We start from the raw sequence: 23,462 nt of genomic DNA, 5'->3' as shown, positions 1-23,462 counted from the left end.
GATCCAGTTATATTTTCCCTTTAAAATAGAATAAATGGCTTCCAACACTTACAGAAATGGAAATGCAGCCTTTATGAAAGTCCACAATACTTCCCAGGTCACATATAGGACAAGTCTTCAATGATTGACCACTGGAAACGTAATACTATCTAAGTGAGATTAGCAAATTTGGGTGATATTCCTTTCATTTCTTAAGGCTGTAATCTAATCTCAGAGAGACACAAATGAGGATGGATATACAAATGAAGCTAACAAGGCTGAATAAGCCTTAACTCTCCTCTCTCTCTCTCTCTCTCTCTCTATCACATATTCTCCTTTGTATTCCTTTCTGTAAATTGTCTTTGGTTAATACTATTACTGTCGTTGTAATTTTGCATCTATAGTGCCAGCAATGCTGAATGAACTCAAGGAAATAAAGAAATATATTATTTTTTCTTTCTTAGCTGCTGGTTTCTGTGCAAGATGGAAGTACTATGGAGTCTGTTCTGAAAGACTTTGCACACGTGGCCCAATGTAAATGATCAAAGACCTCTGATCCCAGATCAGGAAAACACACCTTTGAATCAGGTGCCTTCTATCTCCATAACTATTACAGAGCCTCAGGCCAGGGACTTTAACACATGTCCCTCAGTCTAAAATCAACATGGGGTCCAAATATACAACATCCGAGTCGCAATAAGGTGCTCAGAAGGCACTAGTGCTAAGGAAGACCCCAGGGCCCGGCCCATTATCCATGCTTGAGTAGTGTAACCTATTTCTACAGCTGTGACCAAACCAGGACCAAACGATGCATGGCTGGCTGTAGTTCAGTATTTGTACACTAGATGGTGCTGCTGTCAAACTAAAAACATACCATAATCTTGACATTTTTCCAGTTAGAAAAAACATTTTTGAATAAATCTAGGATAAAATCAGTTTTAATAAGTTTTGGAAAATCGTAAAACATTAAATAATCGTATAAATGAGCTGGTTTAAGCTGGTCAGCGCTGAAATAGCCTACTATCAGGACCATAGGATCAGGACGCACGAGGAACAGGGTCGTGCACGAGCTCAGGCTAGTCTGCAGAGTGCAGACTGTGCAAAAAAAAAGAACATAAAAGTCGGACTGAAGAACATTATGCATCGTAAAAATGCAGATTGCGCTGCGGATGCAAACGTTTTCAGGTAAGATTTTTGGAGCTAAAGTGGAGCTAAATTTTAACTTATTTTTAATTTTATTACGCAATTTATGTCTCGCGTTTGAATCCATGCCGGTCAAACAATTCTCGTTGCATTTAGTATTAGTCCCTTGTTGTAGTTAAGAATCATTTTATTTTAAAGTTTACAATATAGGCATATAAACTATTTGATCATTTTGATAATTTTTTTTTTGTGTGAAAACGTGATATGCTGTCATTCAAAAGTTTGAGGCATGTAAGATTTTAAATTAGAGAAATTAATAGGCCGACTATTATTCAGCAAGGACGCATTAAATTGATCAACAGTGACAGCAAGGACATTTATTATGTTACAAAACATTTCTATTTCACAAAAATGCTGTTCTTTTGACCTTCTTATTCAACAAAGAATCCTGGGAAAAAAAATATCACCGTTTCCACAAAAATATAAACTATTTTATTTTATATTTTATTATCCGAATTGATAATAAAATAACGAAACAATATCAATCGATTGGGGATGTGATCAATCGATTTGTTCGACTTGAAGTAGCGCTGCGCAGACCGATCGGTGTATGACATCTCGAGGCTAACTCGCTCTCGCGGTACTTTGATTTCATACAGATACACCGATTGGTCTGCGCCAGAGTCATAGAGAGAGAGAGTTGCGACACTCCCATAGACCTCCGTTGTAAATAATGGCGGCGCTTTTAACCGCCTACTTCCGGGATATGAAGATCGGAATAGTTCCAAACACTGTCATTTGGGCGTTGGACACCATTCACTTACATTGCTGCGCGTCGAGTTGTTCCAGAGTTAAGTTGCCGAAATATCGACCTCTTTTGAATTGTCAACTGTCTATATTGTATCAGAGGCCCTTTGCGATGCTTATACTGGTCTTCATTTGTACATGCACAGCGTAATTATTTATATTTTATGTTGGTTGTTTCAACCAATTTTCAAGCACTGCCTGCTAGCTAACGTTAGTTAGTTAGCTAGCGCGACTTCGTCAGCTAAGAGTTCGGTAATGAATCGCTACCACCTTTATAGCAACTTTTATTTAATTAAATTTTTTGGGATATACTAACTTTTCATTATGTTATTATTGTCTTGAGTGAAGCGGCTTGTGAGAACAATGCTGGACCTTTAGGATTGTTATGGCCATCACCAGTCCTGTCTGTTTCATGGATCACCTGCCCCTGGTTTTTGTTTTTCTTGTTCACACACACAAGCACACATTTTTGTTGTCTGTCATTGTTTAATAAAAAATATTTTATTTGAAAACCTTCATTTGTATCAGCCATGCTTAAATTCGTTTTTAATCTGTTATAGTTTTGATAATGTGTATGGCTTAATCTTAAAATAATATTCTTAGTCTTAACATGATGATGTTTCACGTTATGGTCCTGGGGGTGGCCACTTTCATCAGAAGAAGTGAGCTAGCTTCTAAGCGAATTCTGAACGGACCGCCACGGCAGACCTCTTTGCGTGATCACGAAGGTAGGCTAATGGCTGAATCAAAATTTATAAGCAAAATCACGGGAATCAATAGCCTAATACAGCCCAGTTGTGCTAAAATAAATATCATGAGACGTCCATCATCAGATGAATGATATGGAAAAGTTAAGTTAGAGCTGCTAAAGCCAGTGCTACTACCCATGCGAACATGAACACTAAGCTTTTCCCTCCAAAAATATAGCTTAAAACTTATCTCCAAATGCAAAACTGACATTAACAAAATGCAATAATGCAATAACAGCTGAAAAAGTACTTGGGTGTGTGTTTTATTTTATATTTACCGTTCAATAATGCAATCGCTGCTGTCTGTCCCATAGAATAACATGACAGCCAGCGTATGTTTTAGAACTATTGGGGCTTACATGAACCACGTGACAGCCATAGCGGCGACATCAAAGAGTGTCGCAACTCTTTCTCTATATGGCTCTGGTCTGCGCAGCGCTGCTTCAAGTGAACACACCTACTCACTTGCCAGAACCACCACCTACTGCAACCACGCAACCGGCAGGAAGTGATTCAGTGAATTAATCTTTTTAGTAGGCCTATACCGAGTCACTTGGACAAATTAAAGGGTTAGTTCACCCAAAAATGAAAATGATCCCATCATTTTGGCTAGTCTAGTTGGTTTGGTCACTGTCTCCCTTGTCTGTTAAGGTCTGGTGACGGTTTTGATAGTGTTTGTGTGGCTGGGTGGAAACCAGGTCTCGCTCCTCCGACCCATATGCGACCTGAGGGTTCTGGACCATTTTGTTCGAGAAGCTTGAGATTCTGAAGTCATCATTGTGAAGTTTCTATTGGGATTCACGCAGTATGTCATGTTATTTTGAGAAACATCACTTCATCTGTCTCTTGTTCTCTCAGTGAGGTTGCAGAGGTGGCTGTGGAGTGATGAAATTCTACTTTGTTCCTCAGTGTAGAGTTGACTTCGCTGTTTGGGAACATATAGACGTGAGTCATAATGTCAATGTTTAAAATGATCAAATACAGGAGCATTATTATATTGTATTCTAGTATTGGTCTATTTAATAGACTATTAAAGGGGTCATGAACTGAGAATTCAATTTTCCTTGATCTTTTGACAGTTAAAGAGTTCGTTATACTATAAAAATACCCTGTAAGTTTCAAAACTCAAAACTTCCTTGTTATTCCAAAAACTGCTTTTATTGAAACCAAGGCTAGAAAATGACAGGATCTAAAAAGTGGAGACTTATGACGTCACAGGGCCGCAAAAGACCACCTTTGCAGAAGATCATCAACGCCTACGTGATCGACAAAGGATCAATACCATTACCTTCCAAAGGATCCTAATGCAGGGAACGTTTTTTTAATTATTTTTTTTACAATGTCTCAGCAGTGCATTATTTGTTTGTATTCGGTACATTTCACTGTGGATTATTTGTTAAATCAGTTGCAATTTCGACGCAGCTGCTTGCAAACAGACTTTTACGATATGGATCTGCCAACAACACCACAAACATGTAAATAACCATGTTTATTCCAATGCCTGATCTGTGATCAGTGATTTCTGATGTGTAATCAAGTTCAGACAGATAATCTTTCTCTCAAAATCATTCAATACTGTTTATGCATCAGTAAATTAAGCCAGTGACTAAACGATCAACATCACATCTTAGTAGGATGAAAATAATCTTATTTAAATTGTGATTCAATTATATACAGAAAGCGATCAAAGAACGCTCCCTTTCCAAACGCCCAAGCTGTCAATCACACAGCGCGAGTTTATCTGGACACTTGCCAAAACTTATGAAATCAATGATGCTGTTACACTGCACAACGAAGCTCTTACTGTTTTTACATTGTGTTTGCATTGTTATTTGGTGAAAGCATTCGTGAGAGTGCAGACACTGCATTGCACTGATGAGATCTCTTCATTCACACGATCAACAGACTGTCTGTCATCTGCTCATTGCTCAGCACTGCAACCATTTTTCACGATTTGTTAATCTCAATAGCTGTAATTGTAAAAACGTAGTAAAAGATTTCCACATGCAATGCTAGCTATTTCATATGCAAACATGTCAGCCAATCACAGCAGTGGGCGTTTACACTGAAGTCTCACCGCAGACATGCCCCTTCAAACAGAGCGTTCAAATCAGAGGCTAAAATCAGGCTAGGAAAAATGCCTTTTATTTCTAAATTATGAAAATTTTGGATGTAAAAATCATTCTAACATTATAAGGGCACCCCAGGAAACATTAGATAATAAAATAATCCAGTTCATGACCCCTTTACAGCAAGTGTATTATGTGAAAGCATTTTTTACAAAGCAGTATGAAAGCATTTCAAATCATTGACAGATGTGTCCAGGTTCAGGGGCAGGTCATGGAGGTCCAGACTGGACTGTCTCTGCTGGCTCTGAGTACAGCGAAGAAAGCAGTGAGCAACTCTTCTCTGGCCAGCACTCTGGATAACAACATCAGTAACATCCACAGCCTCGGCCAGATCCTGCACAGTCTTGATTTACAGGTATAGTAAGAGTGTCAGAGTGAAGTCTTGTTTCTTCTTGACAATTCTGACATTAACATCTAGCATGAGCCTCTTAGCTAATTTGGCATTCTAGGAAATTGTGCAAACGTGCAGTCTGCCCTTTAATTCCTCTCTCTCTCTCTTATGTTGGCTGCAGTCAAAGCGGCAGCATGATTCTGGGAAGTGCGTTTTGTTTCCCCAAAGCTTGATAGTTAAGTGACTGTGAGGTGAAGTGTAGTGTAGTGCTGTGGAGATTCATGTCTGTGTGTTTGCACTGCAGGCATGTCATAATAGCTGTCCATGAGTGGAGGGTGTTGCAATAGTACCATACTAACCTTTTAGGGAACTGGATATTTTAACCTATTTCTGTCATGAAAGATGCAAAATGATTTTTTGAAAATGAACAGCTCAGCGCTAGACATGAATTTTAGACATGGTCCTTCAGAAATCATTCTGAAATGCTGATTTGCTTCTCAAGAAACATTTCTTACTCTCAATGTTGAAAACAGCTTTGCATAATATTTTGCGTAATATTTTTCTGGAAACCGTGATTGACGGTTTCAGTTTGTGTGTGTACAGTTGTACGAAATTATTCAACCCCCTGAATAGAATCCCTCACAACAGCACAAATCTGCAAAACAGGTGTTGTCTCAAGCACACCTGATGCAACTAATCAAGGGCTTCATTAGTTGCACCAGGTGCACTTGAGCTAGAACACATGAAATATCTGAACTGGCTAGGCTTGTTGAGTGTCACGTTTGACTGCATGTTAGAAATATGGCTAAGTCAAAAGAATTGTCCAAAAAGTTAAGAGAAGATATCATTGCCCTTCAAAAACAAGGAATATGATACAAAAAGATAGCGAAGGCACTAAATGTTCCTAGAGACATCCTTGGAAGCATAGTTCACAAATTCAAAGTTAAAGGGACAGTGGTTACACTACCTGGACGGAGCAGAACAAGGAATCTATCAACTGCTGCAGAAAAACTCTCGAGTGACTGCAAAAGACTTGCAGCAAGACTTGGTGGCAACAGGCACTGAGGTTTCAGCTTGCACAGTAAGGTGCGTACTAAACTCATGCCAGAACTTCAAGACATTCACCACTACTGACCCAAAAGCACAAGAAAAGCTCAAAATCATATAAATAAGCTACAGAAGTTTTGGGATTCTGTTCTTGGAGTGACGGAACAAAACTGGAACTTTTCGGCCCTATGGATAATCTGTATGTCTGGAGGAAGAAGAATGAAGCATATGCTGAAAAGAACACTCTGCCAACAGTTAAGCATGACAGTGGCTCTGTGATGCTCTGGGGCTGCTTTGCATCCTCTGGCACTGGAAACCTGCAGCGTGTTAAAAGCCAGATGGATAATCAGTATCAGGAAATCCTAGGAGAAAACGTCATGCTATCACTGAGGAAGATGAAGCTTGGGCGTCACTGGACCTTCCAACAGGACAATGAACCCAAGCACATCTCAAATTCAACCAAGGCTTGAATATTACTGAACTGGAGGGCATTGCTAATGAGAAATGGGCTAAGATTCCTCAGAAATGCTGCCAGAAGCTGGTGTCTGGTTAGGGGTTGAATAATTTTGAGACTGCAGAAGTCATTAAAAGTGGCATTTTCAGTTGAATTTGGGGAAACCACTTGAAACATTTGTTGTGTTGAGCTATTTTAATTACTTTTATTTCATTTGCATTGGGGGTTGAATCATTTCTATTACAACTGTGTATATATATATATAAAAAAATATATATATATAAACATTTTTTGGTGGTTGGTCATTTTATATATAGATAGATAGATAGATAGATAGATAGATTTAAAAATAAATAAAAGTCTTCAGTTTTGCAATTCAGATAAAGCAATATATAAATAAACAAATAAATAAAATGTCAGTTGAATAGACAATAGAGATGGCTGGATAATTGTATGTCTGGAGCAGACTTTGCTGATTTTATTGCATTCTAAATAAGTAATTCAGTCTAATGGGATTTTTCGCACCATAGTAAACCACGGCCCCAATATATGATTCATTGCCGTCTGTAACAATGAGAATGAATTAAAGGCTGCATCAATATATATCAATCATCATCAGTGAACCATTCCCAGGGTGCTAAAATATAATGAATCATGCTTAAAATATAACACTAGGGTACAATACATGAAATGGGAGGGGTAACTAGCTTAGTAGCCAAAGCCGGTTCCAGTAGTTGATTTTCACACTAGAAAACGGTCTTGGTTTGTTTTACATGCTAATCAGATTTTAGAGCTGCAATCTATCCATTTCATACATTTTTGGGATGATCAATTTTCTCTAATTAATCGGTTCTGTTTCCGCAGCAGGCCAGGTCCACAGTTCTTCCAGATGATTCAGCTCCTGCCAGCTCACAGATGCAGGAGGTCTCCTCTCTCCCAGAACTTCTGCAGGTGCGGAGCAGCTTCCTGCGAGGCAAAGTCAGACTCCTGCTTTCAGCTGCACCAGCCTGCCAGCGGCAAAACAGCTGATTCGAGGAACTGTTTACAACAGTCACGCATACACACAAACCCGGACAAAAACGCTTGATTGTGACTCCTTCCTCAATCATAAAGAGCTTATACTTTCCGGGTGCCGCTCTTCAAATGCTCTATTGCATTTAAAAGCCTGCAGTCATCTAAAGTATGCATCACGTGCAGAGTAAAGCAAAACGGTAGAGACACCTTGTCGTATTCAAAAAGGCATTCATGGCAGAGGAACGAGGAACCTGCGGAGGAACATATCAGAGCCCACAAGTGGACCCGTTGCAGGCTCAAAGGCTCATAGTGGTTTGGCGAACAGCTTTTCCGGCTGTATAAGGCCACCTGGACTATAGTACACGCGAGACACTTTTATTCAATTATCTTTGTATGTACAGTTTTTCCACAAATCCATGAATTGTGCTGCTATTTGTTTTGTTTTTTAAGACACGTCCCTCTTTCTGAGATGTGTACGTTTAAGATACGCAGGACCAAAGGTTTAGGGTTCAGCAAGATTTGCCATGTGGACACTACACTGTGAGGCTGCATATGCTTCCATCTACAGGTCAAAACAACAAGTTTAAATGGAACTGTAAGAATACATAAATAAAATAAGCAAATAAAAACAGATCATATTATTTTTGAAAGTAGACAATTTAGGACAACAACATGCAAAGAAGGAGACAGGCCTGTCTGTATGTTTAATAGCCTTTTTAATGTTGTCCAGTTCAGATACACAACATACAGTGTGTAGTAGCCTGTATAGGAAATAGAAATATGAATTTCATTCTTTAGACCAGTTGCGGTCACACAGTCCCCTCATCAAGCCTTTTTTACGTTGCTGAAATTCAACAAAATGAAACTCAACAGGTGCAAGTCTTTTTTTTATATTTTTTTGGCGACCAAGCATTAATACTCAACAGTTGTGTTTCTCAGTATTTTTTTCTTTAAATCCTCTATAATACATAGGCAACCCAGACAAAAAGTATCACCATGTATGTCTGGTGAGAGTGTGCTTTATATGTCTGTCAGTTGCCGGTAGAATCATCTCTCTCCCTTTATTTTGTAGAAAAATATGAACTGTTTAAATTCTCTACTTTGAAATATATGCAGCTCAAATTCACAACAAAGAGATAAGCCAGAACTCTGTGAAATCCCACTTTCACTCCAACAAAACTCAACTCCAATGGTTTGGGAAACATGAAATTTCTAAGAACTTACAACCAGGTAAGAGAAAACAAACACCCCACAGTGTCATTTAGTCCACTGAAGCGTAATGAAGAACACCCAGGAGAATGACTCAAACAGCAGGCCTCTCAAAAAAAAAACAAAAAAAAAAACGGCTGACTCTAGCGATTTGCATCATATCGCCTTGTACGTGGAAATAAAACGAGCTTCTCCAAATAAACTTTCTCATTTAACTCTCTCCAACAAAATATTCTGATTAGAGCCTGATCGGTTCCACCCTCCGTTTTTCAAATGAAACAGAATCAGATGCAGCCAGCAACTCTTTTGTCCGCCGCATTGTCGGGCCTTGCAGCAAATTTGACTTCCAAATGCAATTATTCTCATCAAATGCGCTCATTCTTGACTCATATATATCCTCTAATGTGGATTCGCTTCATTCCCGCTTCCCTCAACATTCATTACGATTTAATGTCTTTTGTCAAAAATATCTGTAAACCTTCAAATGAAAATCTAATAGGGTCTTCAAGGAGGGATGTGATTGGACGAATGAGCTTGCACCTGTTTTTACAGTGGATACGATTGGCTGTGAACCCAACAATAAACAAAATATTTACAAAGACCATGTCATCTCCTACACTTATAAAAATGTACAGTTTGCATCTTGTGTTTTTCGTCATGGCATGACAGAAAGTGGTCTTGTGTGTTTTTACCGACAAGAAACTCCAAAAACAAGACAACGAGAGAACAAAAAATGGATGGAGATGAGATCGGTGTGCACAGTTGCTTGCGTTATGGATCATAAATGTATATTTAAGTGGTGCGAGGAGTGATGCCTCGTCCACTGTAGAGTAGTGCACCTCTTCAGGCTGCGTAACGGTAGTGTGTTTAGTTTCTGACCGTCACCGTGGCTCAAACCTGATGTACGAAGCTTCCAGAGTCAGTCTCCAGAGCTCATTTAGAGGCCACATCTGTCCTGTTCCTCATACACACGCGAATGCAAACGGCCCATCTCCCATTTCCTTTCGGCCAGATCGTTCTCGGCACCCTGAAAGAGAGATTTCGGAGAAAGAAAAAAAACACTTTGAGAAGTGAGAGGTTGAATCAGAAGGTCTTATGGAGACTTGTGACAGGGCATATAACAAGATGTCCGCCTGATGACAAGTGAGCTCAAACTGAGATAATCACTCAAAGGTCAGTGTCAGTGAGGGGGAAGAATGTTCTGGACACGTCATGAGCTCTCTTGGGCTCTGGATAAAAGAGAGATACGGAGAGACTCCAGCTGTGCGGGGACGGGCGCAGGTGTTGATCCCGTCGCTCTGGACGTCCAGCTCAGCAGAGTCCAAGTCTTGACGCCGAAACGGAGAGAAAGAGCAACAGCGAATGTTCCTTAACTCAATGTGGCGTAATGCGCGGGTAACTACAGAGGACTATACGAGCGGAGAGAGATAAAAGGGATAAAAAAGGAGAGGAGAGGATCGTGGATCTGATCAGTCCTTCTCTCTGAGATGAGCTTTGTCGTACGGCTTCCGTAATTATAAATGAAAAAAAGAAGGGAACTATTTATCCTCTTTATTATCGTCAAGAATCAGTTTCATTTCCGGATACGACCATGTATCTACAGAGGGAAAAGAATCTCCAAATGAAGTGCACAAAATATAGCTGGTGTAAAAAAAAAAACAAAGAGAAAAAAAAGAAAGAGATAGAGAGAGGAAGAGAGAGAAGACTATTGCAGAAAAAGACAACAATAAAAAGACAAATAATGAAGAGTCTTGAATCTCAAATGCGGAACAAATTCTCTTCAAGATGTCCATTTTCCTCTTAAAAATAAATCATGCAAATTTCCCAAAGCGCAATCAAGGTATAAATTTAATTATTCTATATCTTTACTTTATATATATATATATAAATATATATATATATATATATATATTTTTATATTTATATATATATATATATATATTTGTAGTAGTTGTATCTAGTTGTTCATTTCTCCCCATAGGCAAATAACAGTGACAGTGCAAAACAAAAAGCAAAAACAAACATAATAAACGAGAAAGAGACCAAAGAAAACAAAAACAAATTTGGCACTTTTTTCTCAATTCTGCAAATTCCTTGAATAAATCCAGTTCAGGCGATTCTCTCCACGTCCGTCCACAAGACTGCGTCTGATTGGACGATGATCACAGTACTTGGCACAAGAATGCTGGTAAAAATTAGATAGTAGAATCTTTTTTTTTCATTCATAGCCTTATAAGGTTATCAATAATACATATTTTACACGTATGTTTTCTTGGTTTATAAAACAGTCCGAAGTAGGAAAAACTGTTCTTTTTTGGGGGACTAGAAACAGCTACAGAAGAGCAGAAGACTGTCAGGGAAGAAAAAAAGAAAAAGAAAGAGAAAAACGGCAATGTAACGTGAATAAAGAAAGAAAGAAAAGAAAACAAGAAAAAAGAAAACAGGGAAGGGGATAGCTGCTGTATTGAGTGGGGAAAATGACGTTTCTCCACCCAAAACCTTCTCCGCTACTCAACCCAAGAACAAGAGGAGCAGGAAGAGTAAAACAAGAAAGAACAAGAGAGAAACAGTGTGTGCTGGGAGTGGACTTAAAAAGGACAGGAGTGGTGGGTTGGACAGTATCCGTGTAGAGCACCACTCTTAGTACCGGAGGTCTGTGTTCCTATGCGATTGGGGGGGGCCTGGTCCCCTCAGAGGGGTCACTATACTCGCGTGGTGGAGTGCTGGTGGGGCAGGGCGTTGTTGCTGTGCCCAGCACTTGGTGCAGGGGCAGGGGGGTAAGTGTTGAAGGCATGGAGGGGCTGCATGCCAGTGATGGTGCTGGGGATCATGGAAAGTGTGTTAGACGTCATGAGTGGCACATCCTCGGGGGCCCGCCGTAGCGCCAGAGTGTAGTCTGGCGGGCACACGGGTGGTCTCAGGGGCTCCAGGTCGCCGAGGAGACCACGTGTTGGAAGGGGCGTGCCGTGGTCGAGCTCCACCCTCTGCTGCTTCATCTGCAAGGACATTAGCTCCTCCTCCTGGCTCAGTGCCAGGTCGTTATGGGGCGGAGCCCCCACAATGCCGATTCCCGGCGCCGCCCCACGTTGGGGCGAGAGACGACGATGGCGCCGTTGCAGCAGCTCGTGCCGTTTGTCACGTTTGTAGTACAATGCAGCAAATGCCAGTACGTTGAGGAAGAGCAGCGACGCACCCACTGCTACTGTCACGCTCAGCTCAGTCGAATAGTCACGCGTGTCACTCGGGAACGGGAAGCGTTCAGGAGGCTGTTCGGAACCTTCGAGGTCCGGGTCGGGTGGGTAGGTCGAAACCGTGGGATTGCGAGTAGAGCGTGTGCCTGGACTCTGGGGCGTGCCTTTCCAGCCGGGCCGGTGCGGGCCGCCTGGCGGCAGTCGTGTGGTTAAAGAGGTGATGATCTCCTCATGGAGGGTGTGCAGGTGAGGAACCAGCTCAAGCCAGAAGGCAACTTTGTTGGCACGGTAATTGTCCCGGATGCGAGGCTTCAACCCGATGTGGAGGTACTGCTTGTCTTTAGAGCTGAACTTGGTCCAGATAACTTCTTCAAAGCGATTGGGCTTTGTATGGATGAACTTGGTATCCTGCGGCACTGGAATGTTCGGATCACTGGTAAAAAAAAGTGGAAAGAAAGTCAGGACAGAAGAAGAAAATGCATTTGTATTCAGGTCTCATTGAATGAACAAATTCGAACTCTCACCCCGTCTTGGCGAAGTTGGTCCAGTACGTCATCACTACAGCGCTGAGCATGACATCGTTCTTGGAAAAGTTGCAGGGAAATAGATCTGTGGCGCCCACCATGGGAACACCGAACACATAGGGGATCTCATCACCATGTGCTGCGTCTGCCCACTCGGGTCGCGCCTCCGTCTGGCAGTGGTGGTGGAAGGTATAAAAATAAACGGGGGACTGGAACTCGGCGTGCAGCTTAGCTGTGGCCACTGCTGGCGCCACCCACTGGTGATCGGTGAAAAGTGCAAGTAGAGTTTTCCGCCGCATGTCACCGTTGTCACGGTCAGCCCAATCTGTGTACATGAACTTTATAGTCTCCCGCAATATGTCTTTACCTAAGAAGGGACAGAGAGATACCAAGAGAGAAAAAGATGGATGTTGGATGATGAAAGACATAGTTGGTTGTCACACAAAGCAGGGCACCTTGACCCAACATAGGAGACAATGAGACAGAAGCACCCAAGGTGAGGGGTAAAATTAGACTGATTACCTTGAACAACCGCTAAAAGAATGTGTAGTGTCATTTGATGTGTACTCAATGCACATTTATGAAAGAGTTTTTTCATCCTGCAGAATCTTCTTTGGAGTACAAAGCAAATCTTTTGACTGAAATAACTTTTAATAGCTACTCAATTCAGTACCTGATTAAAAATACTACAGAATCATTTTATTAACATACTTTTTGTTGAACATGTAAATATGACAAATAATGTATTTTAAATGACAACAGAAGCAATAAATGGTCCTGCAAGTTTAGCATACAACTAACAGATAGATACCTTTCAGTGCTGGTTAGTAACTTCTTATAGGATTATGTAATCAGATTCCAAAAAATAAATACTTGCAATTAGATTGAATTATGTTTAAAAAAACCTCAATCAGAATAGTTACTTTTTTATTGATTACTTAATATTTACAAAATGGCACTAAATTATTCACAATTCATTGATTCTCCCTAATTATTCCTCTTTTTTTTCTCAAAAGTTTTTTTGAATTGCAGACTCAGATTGGCCACTAGTCAGGCGACTATAATTACTGGTACATGGAAAATTGAGAGGCCGCCCAGCATAAACAAATAAAACATACAAAAAATAAATAAATAATTGTAAGTGATTTATATTTATTGGTTTTATTTTTTATAATTTAACTTTTTAATGATTTAAGTTTTTCATAAATGTATTAATCCCTGCAGTTCCTTCCCAAGTTAGAGAAATGCACTGTCATGTTGCATGTTGTCACAAAATTGAATAATTTTTCTTTTTTTGTATTTTTGATCAGTGTGGTACAAAATTATACAATTCAAATCAATATTATAAACTAGTTAGGTCAAAAGTAATCTAAAGTAATCAAAAAGTAGTTGAACTTAAAATGTGATGTAATAGATTATGTTACTAACTACAATTTTTATCATGTAATTTGTATTCAGTAATGGACTACAATTTGTTCAAAGTAATCTACCCAGCAAATTACATTAGTTTTCTAGTCTGTCACAATAACATGATATATTTTGAACAGGCATTGGGATCAGATGTTTACTCAGTAACTGCTCTGATGAGTTCAATTATTCAAGGATTTGATTCAAACTAATAAGTGGTAAGTTTGTAAGTCTTTATTAGTGGTTCATTAAAATGAACTGATTTATAAGAGTACTCAGGAATCAGATTATGCTTAGTCTGTATGTTTGTTTTTGAGTGTAGCCAGCATATGCAATGCAATAGAAATCCATATAGTTGTGCCATTATTTTACACTTTCTCTTAAATCATCAAATTATATATATATATCTTTTTTACATAAAGACAGATGTTTAAAATAATTCTGCATGCATACAACTTCAGTGAACAGTACAGTTTCTTTTGCCGTTGCACTGTTGACTCAGTGGCGGCAATGACAGTGCAAACACTGATCTGTTATAGTGCAAGTGTGTCTGTGAAACTCACCATCTGGGTATCCGTAAAGGTTGTCCACAAAGTTGGATATGGTATAGTCAAAGGAAGCAGCTGAAATTCCATCCTCACCCTCACTGTCATCTACAAATTTCAGCCCTTCACCCTGGTTCACCCCCAACAGAATGTCGTAGTTCAGGAACTCCCCCTGAGGACATTGCACAAATGTCACCCACAGTACTCACTTTCGCTAATGAACTGTCATGATTATACTCTAGGATCACTCTAAACTCGGGGACCTTGCAGTGTCCAAAATCACACCTGCTGCATGAGGATCTCAGGGTCATCGGGCACCACGTCTCCGTCCACCACTGGTCCGAATGCGATGTGGTAACGGGCAGGTTGGATATCCTGATCCACCAGCTCCCTGAAGCTCTTCCTTCGCAGACAGTCCACCAGATCTGCAGTGTCGCTGTAGCTGCAGCCCACCTTCTTGGCCAGGATCTTGGTGTACATCAGGGGTCGGTAGTTCACTGACCAGCTGGATATGGCGGAGCCACTCTGAGCAATGGCCCTCTGGAACAATCCTGAAACCAGGGCTAGATATAAGCAATGACTAAGAAAAGTCAGATAGCAGGCTATAATACGAGTGAGTCAATGTGGACACTGAGTGTCCCATGACCATGAGCAAGATAAAGCCACTGAATATCTTTATCATCATACAAGGAAGGACAGTGGACATTTTTTCCATCATTTTTTGCAGTTGTGTGAAACACAAATCAGATTTGATTTCATAATGTGTCATGCATACTCAGGTCCAGATTTACAATGTGGACTTTTGGAGCTGTGCAAACATGGAGGAAGTTTTCTGAGGTCATGCTGGTCTTCAACAGGGTGTAACCAATAACAACATGAACCAGGAGTCAGGGGCTCGTTTTAATGTGTGTTTTAAATAGGGCAGGTAGAAACTCTGATACACTTGAATGAAAGTGAGACAAAGTGAACTCAGCAGTGTTCGAAAACGCTCTGGATGAGCATGAGGAAACCATCTTGGATTTCAGAACCCTGCTGCACTGTTATGTAAAGTGTCCCACGGTTTTCATCTGCAGATTCTGTTATTAATTATTAAAATGTTTCCCCCACCCCCCCAGTCACACACACACACACACACACACACGCTATACTCTATTACAAGACCCCCCCAGCTCCAGTTCCCTATGAAATCAATTAAGAATCAGCTCAGCTGCAGTCCAATACTTCTGCATCACACACACATAGTTGTACATGCTGCTCATTATAAATTTGTCTCACATCTCTCCATTTTTATCACACAGCACTCATTATAAACTGGCATCAAATGCAGATGCACGTGTGATCTCGAGATAGCAGTATAAATCAGTCTTACACACACCACAAGGCAGTGCCAAAAATCAGTCTCACTTTCACACAATATATCATCAGTGTATTAAAAAATTCAGAACATAGAATAGCATATTGTAAAAACATATAGCATAAAAGGGTTAAAGACTTCAAAACGTTAGTTCACTCAAAATTTTTTATTCTGTCATTAACTACTTACGTCTGAGATTAATATTTTGTAAATAAACATTTTTTGCAAAAAATGTATGCTTCATAAAATTGAGGTTAAACCACAGGAGTCACATGGATTATTTTAATGATGTCTTTACTACCTTTCTATGCCTTGAAAGTGGTAGTTGTCAATGGAGGGACAGAAAGCTCTCAGAATTCATTAAAAAGATCTTCAATTGTGTTCTGAAGATTAACGAAAGGCTTACGGTTTTGGAGTGACATGAGGTTGAGTAATTAATGACAGAAATTGAATTTAAACCTTTTAAAAGAACAGTTCCAAATATCCAAATACAAAATTAATTCAGATTTTTTAAATGAGCTGAGGGTTAGTAAATGGGTCAATGGCAAATGAGAGCATCCATGATAAAGAGAAAGAAAAAACTATTCATATTCAATATACATCATGTTCTTAGAAATGTAATCTTTCTACTGATGTTGGTTTTATATGGTTTTGAAGTAAGCAATAAGGTACTCGAGGCTAGTGCTGTATCGTGAATAAGTCACGGCTGAAGGGCGTTGTTAGTGCCTGCAACCCCTTCAGCCGTGACTTATTAACCTTTTTACTGAATAACCTTTTATAAAACGGTTACCACACAACACAAATATTAAAGCCAAAAAAAGATGTATCTATGCAACTTTCATGAAGTATAATTACTAAATCATTCCTTCTGCTGGAAAAAAATAGTCCCTGACCGTAAACAGCAACCGAAGTTACATACATTATTTTGCCATTAGATGGCGGCAAAGACTGTCTTTATGAGTGAGTCAGTCATTAGAGAGAAGACTTCTACATTGAAAGCACTCAAACTTGTGAAAACGGAGAAGGAAGACGCAACTGACAAATGACTATAGGCACGGGAAAACCCCTTAACTGTTAAAAGGACAAGATATCACAGCGGACATTCAGACTGATTTTTTTATTATGACTATAGGACTGACTTGAAGGAAAATGCTATATCTACTGTAAATGCAGGTACACTCGCTTACTCGATCTCTCACAATACTCTACTAGCTTCAATGAACAATATCAATGAGATCAAACATGTGTTTAAGTTGCTAAGAGTGGGTGTTGTGTAGTGATACATAGAACCGTTGGGTAATGCGATCATAGCGTGTTTTATTGTGAATAAAACACAGCTATTGACCAATCAGAACCAAGGATTGGAACTAACCATTTTATTAAAACATTTATACCATTTTCAAGGAAAGTAAAATTTTCTCTAAAATGACATGTGATGTAAAAAGTAGCCTAATACATTTTGTTTACACCTTGTGAGTGTACACAACAAAATATATTTTCAAAGTAAATGTTTTGTTTTAAACAGAAACCATGAACTCAATTATTAATTCAAAAATGTATTTTTTGGGGGACTTTTTGCATATTTTGCAACCTCTCATTTAAAAAGAAATATTGACCTGGCCTGGAGGTCAAAGGCTTTTCAAATATTAATAAGAGTGAAGCAGACATGTTAAAAAAATAAAATAATAATAGATTGTCAAACTACTTAATAATGTATACTTTTTAAGAATTTTATTCTTTTAAAGAGGCTTGTCTCTTTATTATGATATCAGGACAGTTGTATTATGTTGTTTTTGACTTTATGCCACCCTATATACATTTAAAATTTAATATAGAAATGTTTTTTTTTTCTCATCATAGAAGAGGTGTATTCATGTCATTCAAAGCTGAATTTTCAGCAGCCATTACTTTAGTCTTCAGTGTCACATGATCCTTCAGAAATCCTTCTAATATGAAAGTGAACTTTTGATCAATTTAATGAGTCCTTATTGAACAAAAGTATTAATTTATAAAAAATTTAATAAAAATAAAAACTCTTACTGACCCCAAACATTTGAATGGTATTGTATGTATGAATTAAATTTCGAATGCATTACTGAATAAATTAATAGAGCCAAGACACAAATCAGCATCCTAAAATTAGTAAATTAGAGTCATTTTTTTGGGGTGCCCTTCCTTTAAATTATGGAGCTCTTTATTGATGATGATCACAGCAACAGAGGTTCAAACCTTCAGAATGATGGGACAGGATGAGAAGGTTGACGCAAGAGGCTCCGGCCCCGGAGCCAAATATGGTGATTCTCTCAGGGTCTCCTCCAAAGTGTCCGATGTTCTCATTGAGCCAACGCAGAGCCTGAATCTGGTCTAGTAGCCCATAATTCCCCTTTGCAGACTGATCTCCAGTGCTCAGAAAACCTGCGGAGAGCAAGAGAGTTAGACCAGAGAAAAGATAACGGACAATGTCGACCAAAATAAAAACAGCATGATCAATACATGTTGATCAAGATCAAGCACTCTGAGCCTGAGAAGAGCAAAGTGCATTAGTAAAATGAAAGAATGAAATGAGGCAGAGGACTAAAGCTTTAATTAGACATGTTCTTTTGGAACTTCCTGTTCCTATTTGGAATGATCATTATTAATGTTTACAATAGACTTGAATTGATCATTAACAACAATTGTACACTATGATATACTTGTACAAAGACCTGTACTTTGCATGTTACTGTGTTAACAGATGATCTACCGGAGGAGCTGGTTACTGTATTCCACAACGCAATGTGCTCAAACTCATTATTTGAATGTCAAGATTAAGAGCTCTTTTTTAATTCGAGAAAATTTCTTCTCTGTTTATCCATGCATAATGAAAAAACATAGTAGGCATTGTTAAATTTATACTTCACAGAATACAGTACATTAGCGTTTTTGAAAGAACATTTTAAGTGAATGATTCAGTGACTGAATCCTTTGGGCCACTTAGTAGTCGCCAACTTGTGATGTTGCCTAGAGGAACGGTGACTGAACAAATGAGTGAAAAAAATCTAAACTTATTCAAAAGACTCAAATCAACCCCATTGCCAGTTCATAAATCTATTTAAAATTTAAAACACAGCAAGTCTCTTCAATTACAGTACTATAAAAGCCTTAGCAGAACAGATTTTAATGTCAAGATTTAGGACACAAGGAGTACACTTTTATTAAAAATCAGCATGTTTATCAATGTATAACATGAGAAAACAAACAACAGTAGGCATTACTCAGTGTACTGCACAGTATACACTACAGTAAGCAGTCCATTAGTATTTTTAAAAGACTTTTAATCTTTGGCTAGGTGAACATGACTGGTGAACAGTGACTGAACAAATGACTTAAACGATTCTAATCATCCCATTGCTAGTTCATAAATCTATTTATAATTGCTCAAAAACACATGTGACTAAAATTACAGCACTATGAATGCTTTAGCAGAACATATTTTCATCTGTGACGTTCAGTACTGTGAACCTCAGGGATGCTGGGGTGGGTTTGATGCATTAACTGTTATCATCGCTGGTGAGAAGAATTTTATTATCATCTTGTCAAGCCCATCTTTATGACGGGTCTAGCCGATTAGCCAGTTTAGACATTTGGACCGTTGTTCTTTGGTTAGCAAAAGCTTAAGTGCTCACTGCTCACATACACATACATACTTTAAAATAGGAAGCCCACATACCATAATAGACCTATACAAATAATACATGCTACTGCTCATTAAAATGGACCGTATGTGGCTCTTGAGTCACGGTGTAAATGAGAACTAAAGAGCTTATGTAAGAATGTCTATTTTATTACTCTAACTGAACTGGTGATGCACTAAAAACATGATAATGTAGAGAGAAAAAAGGGGAATTTCAAAAATATTTCACATGTCTAAGAAAGCACTCTTCAGACTGTGAAAGAAAGGCTTCCACTGGAATATTAAAAGAAATGGGGAAAAGACATAAAAGGGGAGAAGGATATAACAATAGACCTATGCTTAAAAGCTACGTGCCCTCAGACCCAATATAAGAGCCAGTGAGTGTGACTGTGTGTGTGTGTGTTTTAGAGAAAAAGAGCAAGTCAAAGAAACTAAGAGGGACGAGTAGAGAAAAAGACAAACTGCCATGTTGTTTTCAGGAGTCAGGCCTGTGAGGAAGACGACAAGCGTCAACATACGGCACATCACATCACAAACAACACACAACAGATCATAATCTTGGCACCTCTACATATAAAAGGCTCTCTCCGTGTGTCATAGATGGAGGAATATACCGAAATAGAGTTCTTTGAAAATGTTCGTTACAGATGTAAAAAAAAAAAGCTTTTGACGTCTGAAAGTCCCAAAGGATGACAATGACATTGTTTTAAAGGATATCACAGCCTCTGCTACATTCTTTTACATGTTATATAAAATAGTAGCATGTATTCATGACCGCATCATTATTCTAAACTGTTGCAATTGTTTCCATGACAAAATGCAACATTTGCACGGATTTGGCATTTATACATCATTATATTTTAAAATACAGTAAAAATACAGTAAAAATACAGTAAAATATTATTTCACTTTATAATAGCTAAATTTTTTATTATGTCTTTTGTGTCTCATGATCCTTCTGAAATCATTATAATATGCTGATTTGGTGCTCAAGAAACACACACACATATACAGTGGGGAGAACAAGTATTTGATACATTGCCGATTTTGCAGGTTTTCCCACTTACAAAGCATGCAGAAGTCTGTAATTTTTATCGTACTCTTCAACTGTGAGTGACGGAATCTAAAAAAAAAATACAGAACATCACATTGTATGATTTTTAAGAAATTAATTTGCATTTTATTGCATGACATAAGTATTTGATACATCAGAAAAGCAGAACTTAATATTTGGTACAGAAACCTTTGTTTGCAATTACAGAGATCATACGTTTCCTGTAGTTCTTGACCAGGTTTGCACACACTGCAGCAGAGATTTTGGCCCACTCCTCCATACAGACCTTCTCCAGATCCTTCAGGTTTCGGGGCTGTCGCTGGGCAATACGGACTTTCAGCTCCCTTCAAAGATTTTCTATTGGGTACATGTCTGGAGACTGGCTAGGCCACTCCAGGACCTTGAGATGCTTCTTACGGAGCCACTCCTTAGTTCCCCTGGCTGTGTGTTTCGGGTCGTTGTCATGCTGGAAGACCCAGCCACGACCCATCTTCAGTGCTCTTACTGAGGGAAGGAGGTTGTTGGCCAAGATCTTGCGATACATGGCCCCATCCATCCTCCCCTCAATACGGTGCAGTCGTCCTGTCCCCTTTGCAGAAAAGCATCCCCAAAGAATGATGTTTCCACCTCCATGCTTCACGGTTGGGATGGTGTTCTTGGGGTTGTACTCATCCTTCTTCTTCCTCCAAACACGGCGAGTGGAGTTTAGACCAAAAAGCTCTATTTTTGTCTCATCAGACCACATGACCTTCTCCCATTCCTCCTCTGGATCATCCAGATGGTCATTGGCAAACTTCAGACGGGCCTGGACATGCGCTGGCTTGAGCAGGGGGACCTTGCGTGCGCTGCAGGATTTTAATCCATGACGGCGTAGTGTGTTACTAATGGTTTTCTTTGAAACTGTGGTCCCAGCTCTCTTTAGGTCATTGAGCAGGTCCTGCCGTGTAGTTCTGGGCTGATCCCTCACCTTCCTCATGATCATTGATGCCCCACGAGGTGAGATCTTGCAAGGTGCCCCAGACCAAGGGAGATTGACCGTCATCTTGAACTTCTTCCATTTTCTAATAATTGCGCCAACAGTTGTTGCCTTCTCACCAAGCTGCTTGCCTATTGTCCTGTAGCCCATCCCAGCCTTGTGCAGGTCTACAATTTTATCCCTGATGTCCTTACGCAGCTCTCTGGTCTTGGCCATTGTGGAGAGGTTGGAGTCTGTTTGATTGAGTGTGTGGACAGGTGTCATTTAGGTTACGAGTTCAAACAGGCGCAGTTAATACAGGTAATGAGTGGAGAACAGGAGTGCTTCTTAAAGAAAAACTAACAGGTCTGTGAGAGCCGGAATTCTTATTAGTTGGTAGGTGTTCAAAAACTTATGTCATGCAATAAAATGCAAATTAATTATTTAAAAATCATACAATGTGATTTTCTGGATTTTTGTTTTAGATTCCGTCTCTCACATTTGAAGTGTACCTATGATAAAAATTACAGACCACTACATACACACACACACACACACACACACACACACACACACACACACACACACACACACACATATATATATATATATATATATATATATATATAACAAAACAGCATTTATTTTGAAAAAAAACTGTAACATTATGATAAAAAAAATGTTAAAATCAATTTAATGCCTCCTTGCACAAATTCCACCCTGACTGTTCACACTTAAGTTATATTGCAAAACATCAAATGCATATCCGTTTTATTTCCACTTTGAAGATTCAGGCGATTTTAAAAACAAATATGGGCCACATTCAGCTGTGGTGTGAACATAGACTTCCGTATTGTCTAAACGACATTAATAGGGCAGGTAACTGGATGTGTGCTAACTCACATTCTAAGCGTCGGCCTCACGAGTCAAGGACAACCCCTAGAAAACGAGACAAATTACGTATTCATCAAACTGCTAGATCAGGCCACCACAGGCGAGTCCCTAAAGATGAGTGAAGTCACTGAGTGCATTACAAATACAACTGTAGTGCAAATTAGAGGGGGAAGTGTGGACGTGAGGTCTTTTTATAATGGTTTCATATTAGGTGAGTGTGAATCCTAGAGGTTGTGAATTCTCTGGCTATATTCGGAAATGTGGCGCATACTTTGTGCAGTATGCGCATTTCTGTAGGCACGGGATAGCTAGATGACCTACTTCACTGGGTATTGTATCCCACAATGCAACCCGCTCAACTTAACCTCCCATATGCAGTAACTAGATTCTTAGTATGTCATTTGGAACTGTTGCTATATTCATAATTCAGCTGTAGCCAGGTTTATTATTGTTAACCAAAACTAAAATGTTAATTGAAATAAAATAAAATATAAATATTAGATGAAAATTAGAAATGCAGTCTTGGCTGAAAAACCCTGCACTAAATCCGTCAAATTACTATTTTTAGCTGGAAAAATTAAAACTTAAACTGAACAAACTAAAATGTAACTAAAATAAATTAAACCCAAATAGTAGTATAAAAAACTAACTAAAATAATAAAAGCATTATACAAAATATATATATATTTTTTTTATTAAACCTGAAATGCTAAATTAATATTCAAAATATGAATAACTATACTGGTATATAAATACTACAAAAATAACACTGGTATCACATAGTCCTAACTACATCCTGCTCAGTATATACTGTATACTACATAAACAACATGAAATAACATAGGCTATATAATTGAAACAGCAAACAGTAGTATGCTTTATTGCTGTCACATGACCCCTCCACAATGCATGTTTAAATTAACAGTAGCTATTTTGGTTAAAGCTTTATTTTTTTTATTTTTTTATACCATTATGTAAAAAAAAACAAACAAAAAAACATTAA

General features: G+C 38.9%; 2 protein-coding genes across 5 annotated transcripts in view; one reads left to right on the top strand and one right to left on the bottom strand.

The window, feature by feature from the left end:
- Positions 1-1,130: 1,130 nt before the first annotated feature.
- epob (erythropoietin b) lies at positions 1,131-7,668 on the top strand (the record flags this gene model as incomplete). The annotated part of the gene is given in 6 exon segments (XM_082157317.1): positions 1,131-1,164; positions 3,330-3,436; positions 3,440-3,457; positions 3,540-3,623; positions 5,004-5,162; positions 7,504-7,668. Coding segments are annotated over 6 exon segments (567 nt in total).
- Positions 7,669-8,352: 684 nt separating this feature from the next.
- Positions 8,353-23,462, bottom strand: part of nlgn2b (neuroligin 2b) — an 84,825-nt gene continuing 69,715 nt past the window's right edge. For 3 of the 4 annotated variants that reach the window (XM_082158354.1, XM_082158356.1, XM_082158357.1), the window contains 5 exons: positions 18,113-18,298; positions 14,815-15,092; positions 14,548-14,701; positions 12,578-12,944; positions 8,353-12,486 (listed from right to left, as the gene is read on the bottom strand). In XM_082158354.1, coding sequence (XP_082014480.1) covers positions 11,565-12,486; positions 12,578-12,944; positions 14,548-14,701; positions 14,815-15,092; positions 18,113-18,298 — 1,907 coding nt within the window. In that variant the 3' untranslated portion in view covers positions 8,353-11,564. The remainder of the gene's footprint in view (positions 12,487-12,577; positions 12,945-14,547; positions 14,702-14,814; positions 15,093-18,112; positions 18,299-23,462) is intronic. The other variant, XM_082158355.1, reaches the window with a different exon arrangement.

The sequence above is a fragment of the Leuciscus leuciscus genome (genome assembly GCF_965113295.1).
Source record: "Leuciscus leuciscus genome assembly, chromosome: 24".
Taxonomy (NCBI): Eukaryota; Metazoa; Chordata; class Actinopteri; order Cypriniformes; family Leuciscidae; genus Leuciscus; species Leuciscus leuciscus.
This window is presented reverse-complemented; position numbering and strand designations above follow the sequence as displayed.